Source organism: Pongo pygmaeus, chromosome 19 (assembly GCF_028885625.2).
Source record: "Pongo pygmaeus isolate AG05252 chromosome 19, NHGRI_mPonPyg2-v2.0_pri, whole genome shotgun sequence".
Taxonomy (NCBI): Eukaryota; Metazoa; Chordata; class Mammalia; order Primates; family Hominidae; genus Pongo; species Pongo pygmaeus.
Genome location: NC_072392.2, coordinates 80,046,484 through 80,061,933, shown reverse-complemented (window position 1 = coordinate 80,061,933; position 15,450 = coordinate 80,046,484). Strand labels below are relative to the sequence as shown.

General features: G+C 46.1%; 1 protein-coding gene and 1 non-coding gene across 5 annotated transcripts in view; one reads left to right on the top strand and one right to left on the bottom strand.

Annotated features, from left to right (window-relative positions):
- ITGB3 (integrin subunit beta 3) overlaps window positions 1-15,172 on the bottom strand; it is a 69,249-nt gene extending 54,077 nt beyond the window's left edge. For 2 of the 4 annotated variants that reach the window (XM_054458903.2, XM_054458902.2), the window contains exon 1: window positions 15,046-15,172. In XM_054458903.2, coding sequence (XP_054314878.1) covers window positions 15,046-15,124 — 79 coding nt within the window. In that variant the 5' untranslated portion in view covers window positions 15,125-15,172. Of the gene's footprint in view, window positions 1-14,763; window positions 14,919-15,045 lie in introns of those variants that run through there. The other 2 variants (XM_054458904.2, XM_063656816.1) reach the window with 2 other exon arrangements.
- Window positions 9,598-9,660, top strand: LOC129018485 (U7 small nuclear RNA). Its single transcript, XR_008495307.1, has one exon. It is a non-coding gene; the product is annotated as a U7 small nuclear RNA (small nuclear RNA).
- Window positions 15,173-15,450: the final 278 nt, after the last annotated feature.

Sequence of the window (15,450 nt, the reverse complement as noted above, 5' to 3'; positions counted from 1 at the left end):
TTGGCAGCTTCCATGTGGTGTTGAGCCTACAGGTGCACAGAAGTCAAGAAATGAAGTTTGGGAACCACTGCCTAGATTTCAGAGGATGTATGGAAACACCTGGATGTCCAGGCAGAAGTTTGCTACAGGGCGGGGCCCTCATGGAGAGCCTCTGCTAGGGGAATGCACAAGGGAAATATGGGTTGAGGCCCCCACATAGAGCCCCCGACTTGGGCACTGCCTAGTGGAGCTGTGAGAAGAGGGCCAACATCCTCCAGACCCCAGAATGGTAGATAAATTGACAGCCTGCACCATGTGCCTGGAAAAGCCGCAGACATTCAACGCCAGCCCGTGAAAGTGGCTGGGAGAGAGGCTGTACCCTGCAAAGCCACAAGGGTGGAGCTGCCCAAGGCCATGGGAGCCCACCTCTTGCATCAATATGACCTGGGTGTGAGACATGGAGTCAAAGGACATCATTTTGGAGCTTTAAGATTTGACTGTCCTGCTGGATTTCAGACTTGTGTGGGGCCAGTAGCCTCTTTGTTTTGGCCAATTTCTCCCATTTGGAATGGCTGTATTTACCCAATGCCTGTACTCCCATTGTATCTAGGAAGTAACTAATTTCCTTTCAATTTTACAGTCTCATAGGCAGAAGGGACTTGCCTTGTCTCAGATGAGACTTTGGACTTGGACTTTCGGGTTAATCCTGGAATAAGTTAAGATTTGAAGGAACTGTTGGGAAGTCATGATTTTGTTTTGAAATGTGAGGACATGAGATTTGGGAGGGGCTAGGGGTGAAATGATATGGTTTGGCAGTGTGCCCCATCCCCCAAATCTCCTCTTGAATTGTAGTTCCCATAATCCCCATGTGTTGTGGGAGGGACCTGATGGGAGGTAATTGAATCATGGGGGCAGTTACCTCCATGCAGCTGTTCTCATGATAGTAAGTGAGTTCTCATGAGATCTGATGGTTTTATAAGGGGCTTTTCTCCATTTTGCTCACTTATCCTTCCTGCCACCATGTGAAGAAGGACGTGTTTGCTTCCCCTTCCACAATGATTGTAAGTTTCCTGAGGCCTCCCCAGCCATGTTGAACTGTGAGTCAATTAAACCTCTTTCGTTTATAAACTACCAAATCTTGGGTATGTTTTTATAAGCAGCATGAAAATGAACTAATACAGACACTGTCAGATTACTTTTTAGGACTTTTCCCAGTCTATTCATTTAACCATCCATTCATTCTCAAATTAGCATTTCCCTATGAGTCCTTGACTTGTAGCCACAATAGAAAGCTTTGCAAGATACAAAATAAATAACAGCAGGTCCCTCCCAGTGAACTAATGGTCCCTGACCCTAGAGGATAAAATGAAGTGCTGGGATTTGTTCTTTAGGAAATCATGCCTGCAGAGTCATGGTTACCCTGTCCCTTTATCCACTCTTTTTAATGAATCACAGGTTGATTTTATGAGAACCAGTGAACCCCCCATGATACCCCCAACCAAGTCCTGCTACCCAGGCAGGTTCCCTGGAATGCAGTGGTTAAAAGTGACTGACTCATCAGAAGTCTCTGCACTGAGCCCATGCTGATTCAATGAGTTGTTGTTCGGAGCCCACCCCTCCCTCCTGAACATGTGGAAGGAGTTTGGGCCTCTGTTTCCAGTCATTCATAAAGTCTATGTTCCTGCTCATTCTCTGGGGCCCAGACTCATTCCTGCTAAAGTGGGAATCTTCACCATAATGTCACTTAAAGAACAAACAACTCCTACCTCCTACCACCCCTTTCCTCTGACAGGTTAGCCAGAGCCAGGGACAAGGTGGATTGGCCCCAGTCTTCACAGGGTGGTTGTAAGGATGAAATAAACCAAACCTTGTAAAACTCTAAGCACAACAGCTGGAACACAGAAAGTACTCAATAAATGCTGCTGCTGCTGCTGTAATTTATATTGGTTTTGTTGTTGTTTTTATCCTGAGTCTCAAATTGTTTAGGGCAGGTGAATACCTTTTTTTTCCTTGATGACATCATTCTAGGGGACACTAGACATGACGTTAAGTATGCCCTGAGCAGAAGGAGTCGTGGGAGTGCAGAGCCAGAAAGTATCACACCAGGGTAAAATGTTTACTTGTCAGATCTGGCTTCTAAATGGGGTTAGGAATATTAGTCTTCGAAAATTCAGGCTCATGCCTGTAATCCCAGCATTCCGGGAGGCCAAGGCAGGAAGACTGCTTGAGCCCAGTAGTTGGCGACTAGTCTGGGCAACATAGTGAGACCCCCATCTCTATGAAAATTTTTTTAAAAATTGGCTGGGCATGGTAGCATGCACCAGTAGTCCCAGCTACTCAGGAGGCTGAGGCAGCAAAATCAGCTGGACCGGGGAGGTTGAGGCTGCAGTGAGCTGCGATCGTGCCACTGCACTCCAGCCTGGGCAACAAAGTGAGACCCTGCCTCAAAAAAGTTTTTTGAAAATAAAAATTTTAATCCAATCAAGACCAGCCAAGAAGTTTGCCTGGAAAGTAGAAATAGAAGGCTGTGGCTTGGCACATCAGCTTGAATCACAGAAGCAGAAGAGAGACAAAGGGTGGGAAAAATGGAGGAACAAAGGAAACAAGGGAGGGAATTGGATCCAGTGCAAGTCATAATGCGTCAATGGGGGCTATTTTGAGGACATGTTGTCCAATAAGACAGGATGCTGGACTGTAGGAACAGGCCACCCTAATGAGGACAGGGACTACAGGAGAGGGCTAAGTCACAGTGAGAGGTGTTTTATCGAGAAGGGAGGATGTTCCACTAACACTATGGACATCTATCACTCTGCCAGAAAGGAGTTCTAATCTGGGTCCCCAGCCCTGCCACTGACCTTTTACTGGTCACTTCCCAATTAGATCCATGGGGACAGTGGGTGACTCACATGGTGCCTCATTGTAGTCACCTGGCCGTGTGACTCATGAAAAAACAAAACATCTCATGCTTACTGTCCTACATAGGCACAAGTGGTTTCCCTAGAGCAAGCTGCCAAGAAAGTTTATTTTAATTTTGGTCCTTCCTTAAATATAGCATCAGCTAAGTAACCCAAGGAAGGAGAAGGAGACAGGGAGATGGAGTTTAAGGTAACACACACCTCTGTGCTCTGAGCAAAAAGCTCCAGTAAGCATCACCCAAAGCTGTAGAGAACCTAGGCAACCATATTTCGTCAAATCTAACACTATGGATATAGTATATATCCTGATTTCAGAGATTTAAAACTGTTTTTAAGTATATCAGAGCCAGTTAAATATGGTATTTAACATTGGAAAACATTTGTGTATAACTTGCCTCCACCAATATTAAAATGTGTTATAAGTTGACTTATGTCCCCAAAAAAGATATGTTGAAGTCCTTACCCCAGTGCCCATGACCATGACCTTACAGAGAAATCAGGTCTTTGCAGATGTAATCAATTGATGTCATTAGGGTGAGCCCTAATCCAACATGACTGATGTCCTTATGAGAAGAGGAAAACACCACACGAAGAGAGAGACATATAGAGAGAATGCCACATGAGGCAGAGATTGGAGTGATACAGCCAGAAACTAAGGAACACCAAGGATTGCCAGCCAACACCAGAAGCAAGGAAGAAGGAAAGATTCTACCCAGAGTCTCAGAGGGACCATGGGCCTGCTGACACCTTAATTTCAGATTTCTAGCTTCCAACAAGAATAAATTTCTGTTGTTTTATGCCACCCAGTTTGTGGTGCTTTGTTACAACAGCCCTAAGAAACTAATACAAAATGGATTTGCATCTCCATCATGTATATGGCATGATTTTGAAGAACATTGCCATGAAATACTTTGCATGATTGAAAAAAAGCCAGCATGAAATGATATTTTTGTTGCATTTAATCCACGTATGGATAAGGTTTGAAAAATGGTTACTTTAGCTGTACCTTTTTCTACCTATATATATCAATGGTGTCAGCATTCATTGATTCATTCATTCATTTACTCAACAAATATTCATTGAGCATCTACCTGTGCCAGGCACTCTCCTAGGCACTGGAGACACACTGATAAACTAAACAAAGCCCCTGCTCTTGTGAAGCTTACATTTTAGTGAGGAAGACGGTAACAAAAAATATACAACAAAAATGCACAATTTCAAACAGTGGCAAATGCTGTAGGAAGATAAAGCAGGATAAAGGAATAACAAGCAATAAGGGGAAGGACTCTCCTTTAGAGCATGTGATCAGAAAAGGTCTCTCTGTGGAGCTGACATTTCAAAATGACGTTAAAGAGTGAATCATGGGAAGATCTAAGGCACAGACATTCCAGAAAGAACCCAAGACAAGATCTGGATGGACATCAGCCTGTTAAAGAAATAGCAGGTGGAGAGAAAGGAGAAGAGAGAAGCACAGAGGAAGTTAGAGGAGCAGTTAGGGACCAGAACACTGAGAAGCTATAGGCCATAGTAGAGAGTGTGGCTTTTTTCTCCACATAGCGGGAAGCCACTGGAGGAATCTGAGCAGAGGTGAGCAAAAAAAGATCATCCTGGCTGCTGAGTGCAAGACAGAAAGAAGGGAAGCAAAAAGGAAAGAGACTTATTATTCAATTAGAAATGTACTAAAATAATCCAGGCAACAGATGGCAGTGGATTTGGACAGTAGCGGAGCCAATGATGTGGTCAGACTCTAGATACGTTCCATCTAAAGACTTGCTGATGGATGGCTCATAGGCCATGAGGGTGTGAACAAATGTGAACCTGAAAGAGCCAATCCTTCAAGATAGATCCGGAGTGGCTAAGTGGGCCTAAATTTTAAATAGAGCAAAGCTGCCATTTGCTGACTAGAGGTCACAACCCACTTTGAGTTCCCTGAAAATCAACACCTCTGTTCAACTTTGGGACCTCCAGAGCTAACCTAAAATAACCAGTCAGGGCTCTGCTGCCTTGACCAATCAGGCCTCAGTTGTTTCAACCAAACAGAACTAAGCAAGTTGGAATTGTTCATTTGCATAAGTGGACCTCATCAGGATCCTAGGCAGGAACTTTCATTATAAATCCCCAATTCTGACACCAACAGCTAAGTTTCCCCAGTTTCCAAACTGTTCATTGGAATAAAGTCTTTCCTCCCAATTCCTTTTCAGAGAACTTTTGTTCACAAGGGAAAAACAGGAAGGATTTTTGTCTGAGCAAGTGGATTCCCTGTAGACAAAGTTCAAATGTCTTGACCACTGGCCATATCCTTTCATTGACCCTTCACGCTGTAAGAAAATAAAGCAGGATAGGCCAGGCATGGTGGCTCACACTGTAATCTCAGCACTTTGGGAGGCCACGGCAGGTAGATCACCTGAGGTCAGGAGTTCAAGACCAGCCTGGCCAACATAGCGAAATCCAGTCTTTACTAAAACTACAAAAATTAGCTGGGCATGGTGGCGCGCACCTGTAATCCCAGCTACTTGGGAGGCTGAGGCAGGAGAATTGCTTGAACACGGGAGGCGGAGTTTGCAGTGAGCCAAGATCATGCCACTGCACTCCAACCTGTGTGATAGAGTGAGACTCTGTCTCAAAGGGAAAAAAAGGGTGGTGGGGGGCGGGGAATAGCAAGCAATGAGGGAAGGAGTCTCCTTTAGAGCATGTGGCCAGGAAAGGTCTCTCTGTGGAGCTGACACTTCAAGATGATGTTAATGGGAAGATCTAGGGCAGGTCCTGTCCTTGTAAATGAAGCCAAATTATGTCTGGTTATCATAATTAACCAACGAGGTTAATTAGGTCGCCATGTGCTAAAGACTGCATAAAGCCCATCCCGGGACAGAGTCCTGTCTTCTCCAAGGTTGTGGTCTAAAATTAACACCCAGCTCCTGAGAAATGTGGTAAGGCAGGAGCAGTAAAACAACAGATACGGTGGATACGGCAGAAAAAGCATGCAAAGGCAGCAGGAAACCTCACGTCTAAAGCCATCTTTGCCCTTCCTCTAGCCGTATGACCTCAAGCACATCCCTTCATGCCTCTTTGAGTCTATGTCACATTCATAGTCAAGAAGTTATAACTGCTCTGTAGTATTTAACGGGTCTAACCAGCCACATCGGCCAAGCACCGGAGACTCCAAACAGCTGCTTCCTTTCCCCAGTGCTCCCGAGTTGTTAGGATTAAATGACATAACACATATGAAAGAAACCTCTATAGCGGATGCTCAATAAATGTTCATTTCCTTCCCCCTTACTTTCACTCTGGTCACTTCCTACACCAGGAATCCCCATCCCCTCGCCTCCACCTCAGGGTCAGACATGAAAGGGCCCTTTGTCTCTGACAGGATATAGTGAAGAAATCACTCTGGGCAGGAGACAAGAGCCCCCAGGGAGAGACCCAACCAATGCCACTGAGCCCGTTGTATGATCTTGGACACGTCACTTCACTTCTCAGGAACTCCCTTTTTGCTTTTTTGTAAAACAAACAGGTGTCAAATTAGATGATCTTCAAGGTGCTGCCAGTCCTGGAAGTATCCACTCTTCCAGCCAGAAAGCATCAATAGGGGGACTCATACCCTAGAAAGCTTAGCAACCCAAGGCATGAGAACCCTCAACCAATGCACAAGTGGCCATTTCTTCCTGATGGCCTGATATTTGACTCAAATGCTGCATCTCAAGTGTTCTCGAAAATTTTATTAGCATCGACCCCACCTCTAATCTGACTCATTCAGTATACAGAAGAAGCAGGTCTGTACCAAGCTGTCCGAGGCTCAGCCCAGGGGTGCCCTATTGGTGACCTCCTTGGCATCCTGCTGTCCAGTTCTGCAGCCTTCCTCCCCCAGCTCATGTGTTATGGGTGTGGACAGCAGGCCGCGGTGCTATCACCAGTCCTTACTGCCAGCCTGTCTTGGTAGGAAAGCAAACTGGTTCAACCGTTTTGGAGGACAAATTGACAACACCTACTAAAATTTAAATTTAAAATATGCATGCCCTTTGACCCACCAACTTTCATTCAAGAAATTAAGTCTGTAGAAACACTTGAACAAAGGTGCATAATAAATGAATAAGGATATCCCCTGCAGCTTTATTTGTAGTAGCAAATAATTGGGAACGATCCCAATGTCTGCCAACAGAATTGGTTAAGTAAATTCTGATATATCCATATAACGAACAGTATGCCTTATGGCTAGAATTATAGCTCTTGGGATAAATAATGGAAAGCCATAAACTGACATAAAAAGAGCCTAGAGTATATTATTAAGAGACAATGGGCCAGGTGCAGTGGCTTATGCGTGTAATCCCAGCACTTTGGGAGGCCGAGGCGGGTGGATCACCTGAGGTCAGGAGTTCAAGACCAGCCTGGCCAACATGGCCAAACCCTGTCTCTACCAAAAACACAAAAATTAGCTGGGTGTGGTGGCAAATGCCTGTGATCCCAGCTACTCCAGAACCTGAGGCAGGAGAATTGCTTGAACCCAGGAGGTAGAGGTTGCAGTGAGCCGGGATCGCGCAACTGCACACCGGCCTGGGCGACAGAGTGAGACTCCGTCTCAAAAAAAAAAAAGACAATGATCCTATTATTGATTATCCTATTTGAGAAGTAACAATAATGATAAATAATTATATATGTTGACAAATACATAGAAAAAACTCTGCAGTAACTATCAACAGTGGTTATCTTTAAGGACAAGACTACAAGGAACTGGTACATGTACTTTCTGCATTATATTTCTGAGCTGCCTTTTTTTTAAATAATAAGCTTAATTACTTTTATAAGCTAAAAGAAAATTAAAGCTAATTTGAAATGTCCTCTGTTCTGCCTCCCTGTCGACAATTGCATTTATTTAAATGTAGGCTCCCCAGAGTCTGCTGGGCTTTCTACAAACTGCACCTTCAGCATCAAAACCTCTTGGAACAGCAAACTCAGCAGGAACACAAGAATGAGCTTTGGGGTATGGTTTGCATGAGGAGATGCTGGTCAAGGGATATAAATTTTCAGTTAGGCAAGAGGAGTAAGTTCAAGAGATCCACTGTACAACATGGTGACTATAGTTAATAACCATATGTCATCTACCTGAAAATTGCTGAGAGGAGATTTTTAAGTGTTCTCACCACAAATAAATGATAAGTATGTATGTGAGGTAATGCATATGTTATTTAACTTCATTTAACCATTCCACAATGCGTACATATTTCAAGACATCATGTTGTACATCATAAATATATATAATTTTTATTTGTCGATTTTAAACAATATTAATAATAAAAGAGAATGAAAAAAGAAAAGGAATAAACTTTGTCAGGCCCCCTCTCACAACCTTCAAGAACTCCCCAGGGCAGCATGGTCTGTTCTCAACTTGTGGAAGTTCCCGAAAGGAAACCCCACCCTCCCCTCCACTGGGGATTGGTCAAACATGCTCCTTGCAGGCGGCTCCAGCAAAGCCTCAATCTGGAGTTCGACACGTGCGATGGCTAAAGTTGGGGTTTGGAGCCATCAGTGGATCTCATAGACCCAGGTTTCTCTATCCAAAAATTCCATTAGCAAAGAGATGTAGGGTTGACTACAGGGACTTTTTAAGTGGCTACCGAATATGTCTTTTGCCAAACTTCTGGAGCTCTCTTCTAGTGCAAAGTTTTTTCAAGCTTGATTTTAACAGCAGGATCTTCTTTTTTTCCCAAAGAAATCCTTACATGAAATCCAAATTGTTAATTAGTTAGAGGAGTTCCAGTTGAAGGTGGTGGGGAGGGGCAGGAGTAAATTGAAGTATCTCCCTTCATCTTCTCTGTCCCACTTTGCAGCCCCTGGGACACCAAGAGACTGAGGCCTAAAGGTAAAGTGACTTGTTCAAAGTCACCCAGCAAGCTGATGAAAAAGCCTACAGAACTGTGAATTGAATGTAGTTTTCTTAATTCCAGATACATTGTTCTTTCCACACTGAGCTTTTTTCTATGTGAAAGGAAGTACTATATATCATGATTTTAAGTAAAGGAATACACACACACACAAACACACACACACACACACAAATAATCATAAATGCAAGGGGAAATGTCTCAACAGAACACACCACCTGATTAATATGAACATTATAGGGGAATAGAATTAGAAGGGAACCAGCAATTTTAACGACTGACAATGATCCTATGTGGATGAACCTATTTGAGAAATAACAATATTTGTTTTGTTTTGTTCTGTTTTTTGAGACAGTTTCGCTCTTGTTGCTCAGGCTGGAGTGCAATGGCGCGATCTCAGCTCACTGCAACCTCTGCCTCCTGGGTCCAAGCGATTCTCCTGCCTCAGCCTCCCGAGTAGCTGGGATTACAGGTGCACGCCACCACGCCCAGCTAATTTTGTATTTTTAGTAGAGACGGGGTTTCTCCATGTTGGTCAGGCTGGTCTCAAACTCCAGACCTCAGGTGATCTGCCCACCTCGGCCTCCCAAAGTGCTGGGATTACAGGCATGAGCCACCGCGCCCAGCCGAGAAATAACAATATTTGTTATTTTGACTTTTTTAAAATGAGTATCACCTCGTTCTTTCTCTCTTTCTCTCCTTGAATATTTAAACATCTTCACTAACTGAACTATGAAATTGAACTAACTCAACTATAAAACCGAGAGAGGGGGGTGAGTAAATAGTCTTTTCATGGGAACATGACAGAAAAACAGAAATAAGACATCTAGTGTTAGATCTAGTGTTAGAATTTGTCTAGCAAGCTTTCTGGTTTTGACCAAAAAGCCACCCACCCACCCACCCCCCAAAAAAAAGGAAAAAAAAAAAGTCGAGTGGGTTGTTTTTTCAGAGATGCTACCAAAAATGTAAAAAGGTGGAATAGCCCCCAGGTTTACCTAACAACTTCTGACTCCAAGCATCATGACATACAATATTTGGCCACAAAATATCTGTTACTCCTATGAGCAAGAATAATAAGTGTTGGTTGCTACAAAATCCTCTCTAATATCCCGAAGTCTTTAACTACTTAGCACATGGAAAATCTAATGGCTTATATATAGCCAAATACATCTATCCAATTAGAAAATTTAGAAGCTGAAATCTGGGTAGCACCTCCAAGGTTTAATGGATCCAGTCCCACTGCTTTCAGGGTAACTGTTCCAACACGGAGGATGATGGAGTTGAGGATGGCCTCAGACAACGTCTTAGAGTTACTGATAGATGCAGCATCATAGATGAACCCCAAATGTATTGTGCTAAGTGAAAGAAGCCAGACTGAAAGTCTACACACTGCATGATTTCATTTATATGACATTTTGTAAAACATAGAACTGCAGGGACAGGAAACGGATCAGTGGTTGCAACGGACAAGGGTTGAGGGTAGGGTATCGATTACAAAAGAGCTGGGGGGCACCTGGCACAGTAGCTCATGCCTGTAATCCCAACACTTTGGGAGGCTGAGGTGGGCAGATTGCCTGAGCGCAGAAGTTCGAGACCAGCCTGGGCAATATGGTGAGACCCTGCCTCTGTAAAGAAAAAGAAGAAAAAAAAAGAGCTTGGGGGAACTTTGGGGGATGATGGAAATATTCTGTATCTTGATGATGGCAATGGTTACTTGACTGTATGCATTTGTCAAAATTCATAGAACTGCATGCACTAAAAAGGGTGAATTTTACTGTACATAAATTATACCTGAATTATCTAACCAAAAAAAAAAAGAGTGTTTTTGGTGAGACTGTGTGCATGGACAGAAAGGCAGATGCTATCACTTTTTTGCTGGAGAGTCTCACGTTTCAATAAATGCCAGCAGTTCCCACACGGGGAATAGGCAGTTCCCGTAAACAGAGTCATTTCCCTGCTCCCAGCTTCATTTCCACTAGTGGCCTGAGCTCCATCAGGCACAATGAAGGTCCCACTCAGGAAGGGCCAAGGTTCAGGAAGAAGGAGAAGAGGCGAGGGGGTGGAGCAGCAGGCCCACTCTGTAGGCAGCAGAGAGGGCTGGGTAAAACGAAGCGGTTCATCCCTGAACTTGCTCAGTCACTCCCTCGGTTAATTATCTGCCTGCTGATTCATGAGTTGTGGTTCCTGTGGGCATGCTTCCTGGAGATTTCTGCCAACAAGGGAAGAAGGGTTCTTGGGACTGGGAGGGGATGATAACCAGAGATCCCAAGTAGGGTGGGGAGCTTTAGAGGAGAAATTTTGATCAGGAAATTCTAAAGTCATAGCCAGACTCCCCCTCCTCACTGTGGTGTGCTTGCCCCATCTTATGGTCTTCCCAGGAGACCTCTGTCACTCCTCACCTTTGCCCTCACACCCACACGTCCAAGGGGGAGAAAGGAGAATGTTGCCCTTCTAATGGCTCCTCCCAGGAGGGAAAAAAAGGCAGACACTTTACAGAGGATCCATTGAGTTTTTCACACTCTCAGATCACAGGTCTAAATGGTGCAACACTGCAGCAGCCCAAATGCCCAAAGAATTCATGATCTTGGCTATGTTTTAATACCCTCCAGATTATCCAAACGGAGCACTTGAGGATCTTACATGAATGAGTGCAAATATTCAAATATTGTGTTTCTTAAAGGGAGGCACATCATCTACAGATGCCTTTTCATAGCATTCCATAGATATTTATTTTGCTGCCTATGTGCCAGGCAGTGGGCATACAGTATTGAACAAAATAGACATGACCCTCTCCTCATGGAACTTGAAATCTTATAGATCCTTTTATCTTCCTCTTTTTTCAGATACAGGGCTTGAAGTTTTCTCATGGGTAAAGCAAATGTATAAGCCTTTTTCCTTCTTGGCTTCTTCTGTGGATTCTTGCCGGGTTAGAGTAGCTAAGATATGCCAAGCTAGCAATGAGGAACGAGTTAAAATAAGAGGGACCCCCCCTCACATATGTGCGGGGAAAGAGACCCCATCAGTTTCATTCTGGAAGCCTACATAGCGCATATGCATGAAGCAGTAACAGCGTTTGCCTCCAATACATGGTAGATAGCATGGATAGGAAGAATAATGACAATAGTAGTTGTCATTTATTAAACACTTATTTTGTGCCTCTGTTTCATTTAATCAGCATAATCATAGGCATTGTTTCCTCTGCCTTACAAATGAGGAAACTGAGGACTCAAGAGATTAGGTAACTTATTTAAGGCCACACAACCTACAGGAGACAAAGTCAAGAATCAAACCCACATCTTACTGGCTTTAAACCATAGCTCTCCCTTTCCGAAGCCAACAAGCCTTCCTGCTGTGTTTCTCCAGGACCTTAGGATTCCTGCAGAGGGCTTCGATTGGAGAGCTTCTAGGATATAAACTCCAGAAGAGAAATAAGCACCTCAGCTTAGACCTAAATAGGTCAGAACAAAAACCTAAACACGAGGAAGACACAAAACCCATACTTGCTGGGTGAAGCTAAAAAGATCATCTTTGTACATAAAATAAAAAACTTGATGCTATCCTCAATCAACCTCTCTTCTCCCCAAAGCAGACTCCACTACTCTGGGCAACCTCTCTGTGCCACTCAGCTCTTTCTGTGCCCCTTCAACCCTTGGAGTCCCAACACAACTCTCCTACTCTCATCCCACCATCTGCTTCCCCAGGGATCTGATGACCCTGCCACCAACACTGGGATGGCAGATATAAATATAGTAGAAATTGCTTTGTGGGGTTGGGGGTGGGGTATTACTCTGGAAGTCTGACTTTAGAGCCCCTGCCCTTAAACACTACTGTACGCTGCTTCTCAGACAGAGTGTGGGGCTAGCTAAGCACAACCCATCACCATTTCTGGAATCACCCCGTCACAAGATTAATCTGTGAACAGATTGCCTAAGGATTTTTTTTAATTTTTAGTAGAGATTAGGTCTCACTATGTTGCCCAAGCTGGTCTCAAACTCCTGTGCTCAAGCAATCCTTCTACCTCCACTTCCCAAAGTGCTGGGATTACAGGCATGAGCCACCGTGCCTGACCAGATATCTTAAAGGATCTTTTAATGCAAACTTAGGTATGTCAATGCAGTGGAATCCAATACACTCCAAAGTGAATTTAGAAGACTGTGAATGTGAAAATTTTTTAATGACAGCAAAAATTGTTGTAAGTGCATGGAAGCAAGCATCTCATCCTGGACATGGCAAGGATACCCTTTTTTTTTTTTTTTTTTTTTGACTGAGTTGACCTGGTGGATTTCTCCATTCCCGGCATCAATAGCCAGCAGCATCTGACCCAAGGCTCCACATGTCCCAGGGCAGAATGCTGGAGATTCCTATTTCTGTGTCATAGTCATCAGACTGCTCACTGCACGCTAACACTATCAGCTGATCTGTTTTAGTCCCTGTCACATAGGAAATGCAGCAATAACCACTGCAATATTCCTCTATATATCAACTGTAATCCCTCCTTCAAGATATCCTTGGCCGGGTGCGGTGGCTCACGCCTGTAATCCCAGCACTTTGGGAGGCCAAGGCAGTCTGATCACGGGGTCAAGAGATCGAGATCATCCTGGCCAACATGGGGAAATCCCGTCTCTACTAAAAATACAAAAATTAGTAGGGTGTGGTGGCGCGTGCCTGTAATCCCAGCTACTCAGGAGGCTGAGGCAGGAGAATCGCTTGGACCCAGGAGGCAGAGGTTGCAGTGAGCCGAGATCGCGCCACTGCACTCCAGCCTGGCGACAGCGAGAGTCCATCTCAAAAAAAAAAAAAAAAAAAAAGATATCCTTGCCCTGTCCAGGATGAGTTATACGTCTATACATACACAGAAGAGTCTTGAAGGGAATCACTAAAGTATTTTCGAATAGTTTATCTTTCAAGTGAACTTATCAACAAATCTTCCCTTTTAAAAATAAATCCTGGTCAGGTGCGGTGGCTCACGCCTGTATTCCCAGCACTTTGAGAGGCTGAGGTGGGCGGATCACTTTAAGCCAGGAGCTCGAGACCAGCCTGGCCAACATGGTGAAACCCCGTCTCTACTAAAAATACAAAAATTAGCCGGCCGTAGTGGCAGGCGCCTGTAATCCCAGCTACTCGGGAGACTGAGCCAGAAGAATCGCTTAAACCCAGGAGGCAGAAGTTGCAGTGAGCCGAGAACCCACCACTGCACTCCAGCCTGGGCGACAGAGCGAGACTCCGTCTCAAATAAATAAATAAATAAATAAATAATAAAATAAAATAACAAATCCCTTCTGCAGTGTGTAGGTTGTTTTACGAGTACTACAGTTTTTATTAAAAATACTTACATGCACTCTTGTGTCATCCTCTGAGGCAGAGGCGGCTCCAGCAGACCAGGAGCCAGGGTTTCTCTCCACCCCAGGCAAAATCACCAAGGACTCAGAGAGGACCACGGGCAGCAACCCCGGGCTGTGCCCGCTGCATCCCTCCACCTGTGTTCCCAGCACCAAAGAGGCCGAATGCCAATTGCCCTGACGGCTGACGGTGTGCGCAGCAGCCAGAGACAAAGCCAAGGATCCCACCGGCCCAAGGGAGCCTTTTCATGGCTCCCCGAATACACTACAGATTTTTCGGGTACAGGGTCTGCCCTGGGAGCAGAGGCACCGCTGCCACCTGGGGACACTGGAGGAGGCAAAGCAATCCTGCTCCAAAACAATCCCGCAGGAAGCCAAGTTGAAGGAAAAAAAAAAGAAAGAAAGAAGGAAAAGAAAAAACCGTCTGGAGAAAGCGTAACAGGAGAAAATGGAAATGTGGGGAAAGTGGCAAACCCGCGCGCGCGCACGCTCTCACCCAGGAAGCCAAAGCGGCATCCCTCTGCCAAAGCGCGGGAACAACCCCCGGAAGCCCCACCTCGCCTTGGCTCCTGGGCCAGTCGTCCTTGGCCCGACCAGGACCACCCGCGACGCGCTCAGCCCGGGCTGATCCGCGGGGCTCAGAGATGCGCCCACCTCACCGTGCGCGCCGCGGCGGCCGAGAAGGCGCTCAGGCTGGCTGATGGCTTCGGCGTCCCGGAGGACCCGCTCCCAGGCACCAGGCATCTCTCAGCCCCGCCACCGCCGGGCCAGGAAGGTCCCCAGCTCCCGGCTCCGAACGCGCCAGCCAGGACCCGCGCATTCCCAGTGCACACGCGCGGGACCAGCCCTCAGGGTTTCCCGGCTCCAAGTCCGCAACTTAACCGCGGCGCAGATCCTGGGGCAGCTGCGACGCTGCCGAGCCGGAGCCTCACTCACCTCCGACGCCAACGCCCGCCAGCGCCCCCAGCGCCAGCACAGTCGCCCAGAGCGGCCGGGGCCGCGGCCGCGCTCGCATCTCGTCCGCCTCCCGCGGCGCTCCGCCCGCCCCACAGTGGGCGCCGCCGCCCGCGGCCGCTTTTCCCGCAGCGGGAGGGGAGGGGACGCGGTGGGTGGGACGCAACGGGGCGGGCCGCGGACTCGCGCTTCCTCTCCTCGGGCTTCTCTAGACACTGCGACTGAGAGGGAGCGCTGGGAAACTGCTGCTCCTCTCCCGCCGCCTCCCTCGTCTCGCCCACGAGGACCCGCCTGCCAGCCCGGTCGTCAGCGCATTCTGGTCCCGGGGGTCCGCGACTGGGCACTTGGTGTGCTCAGAAAGGCCAGGAGCCTGTGGCCCCTCTCCTG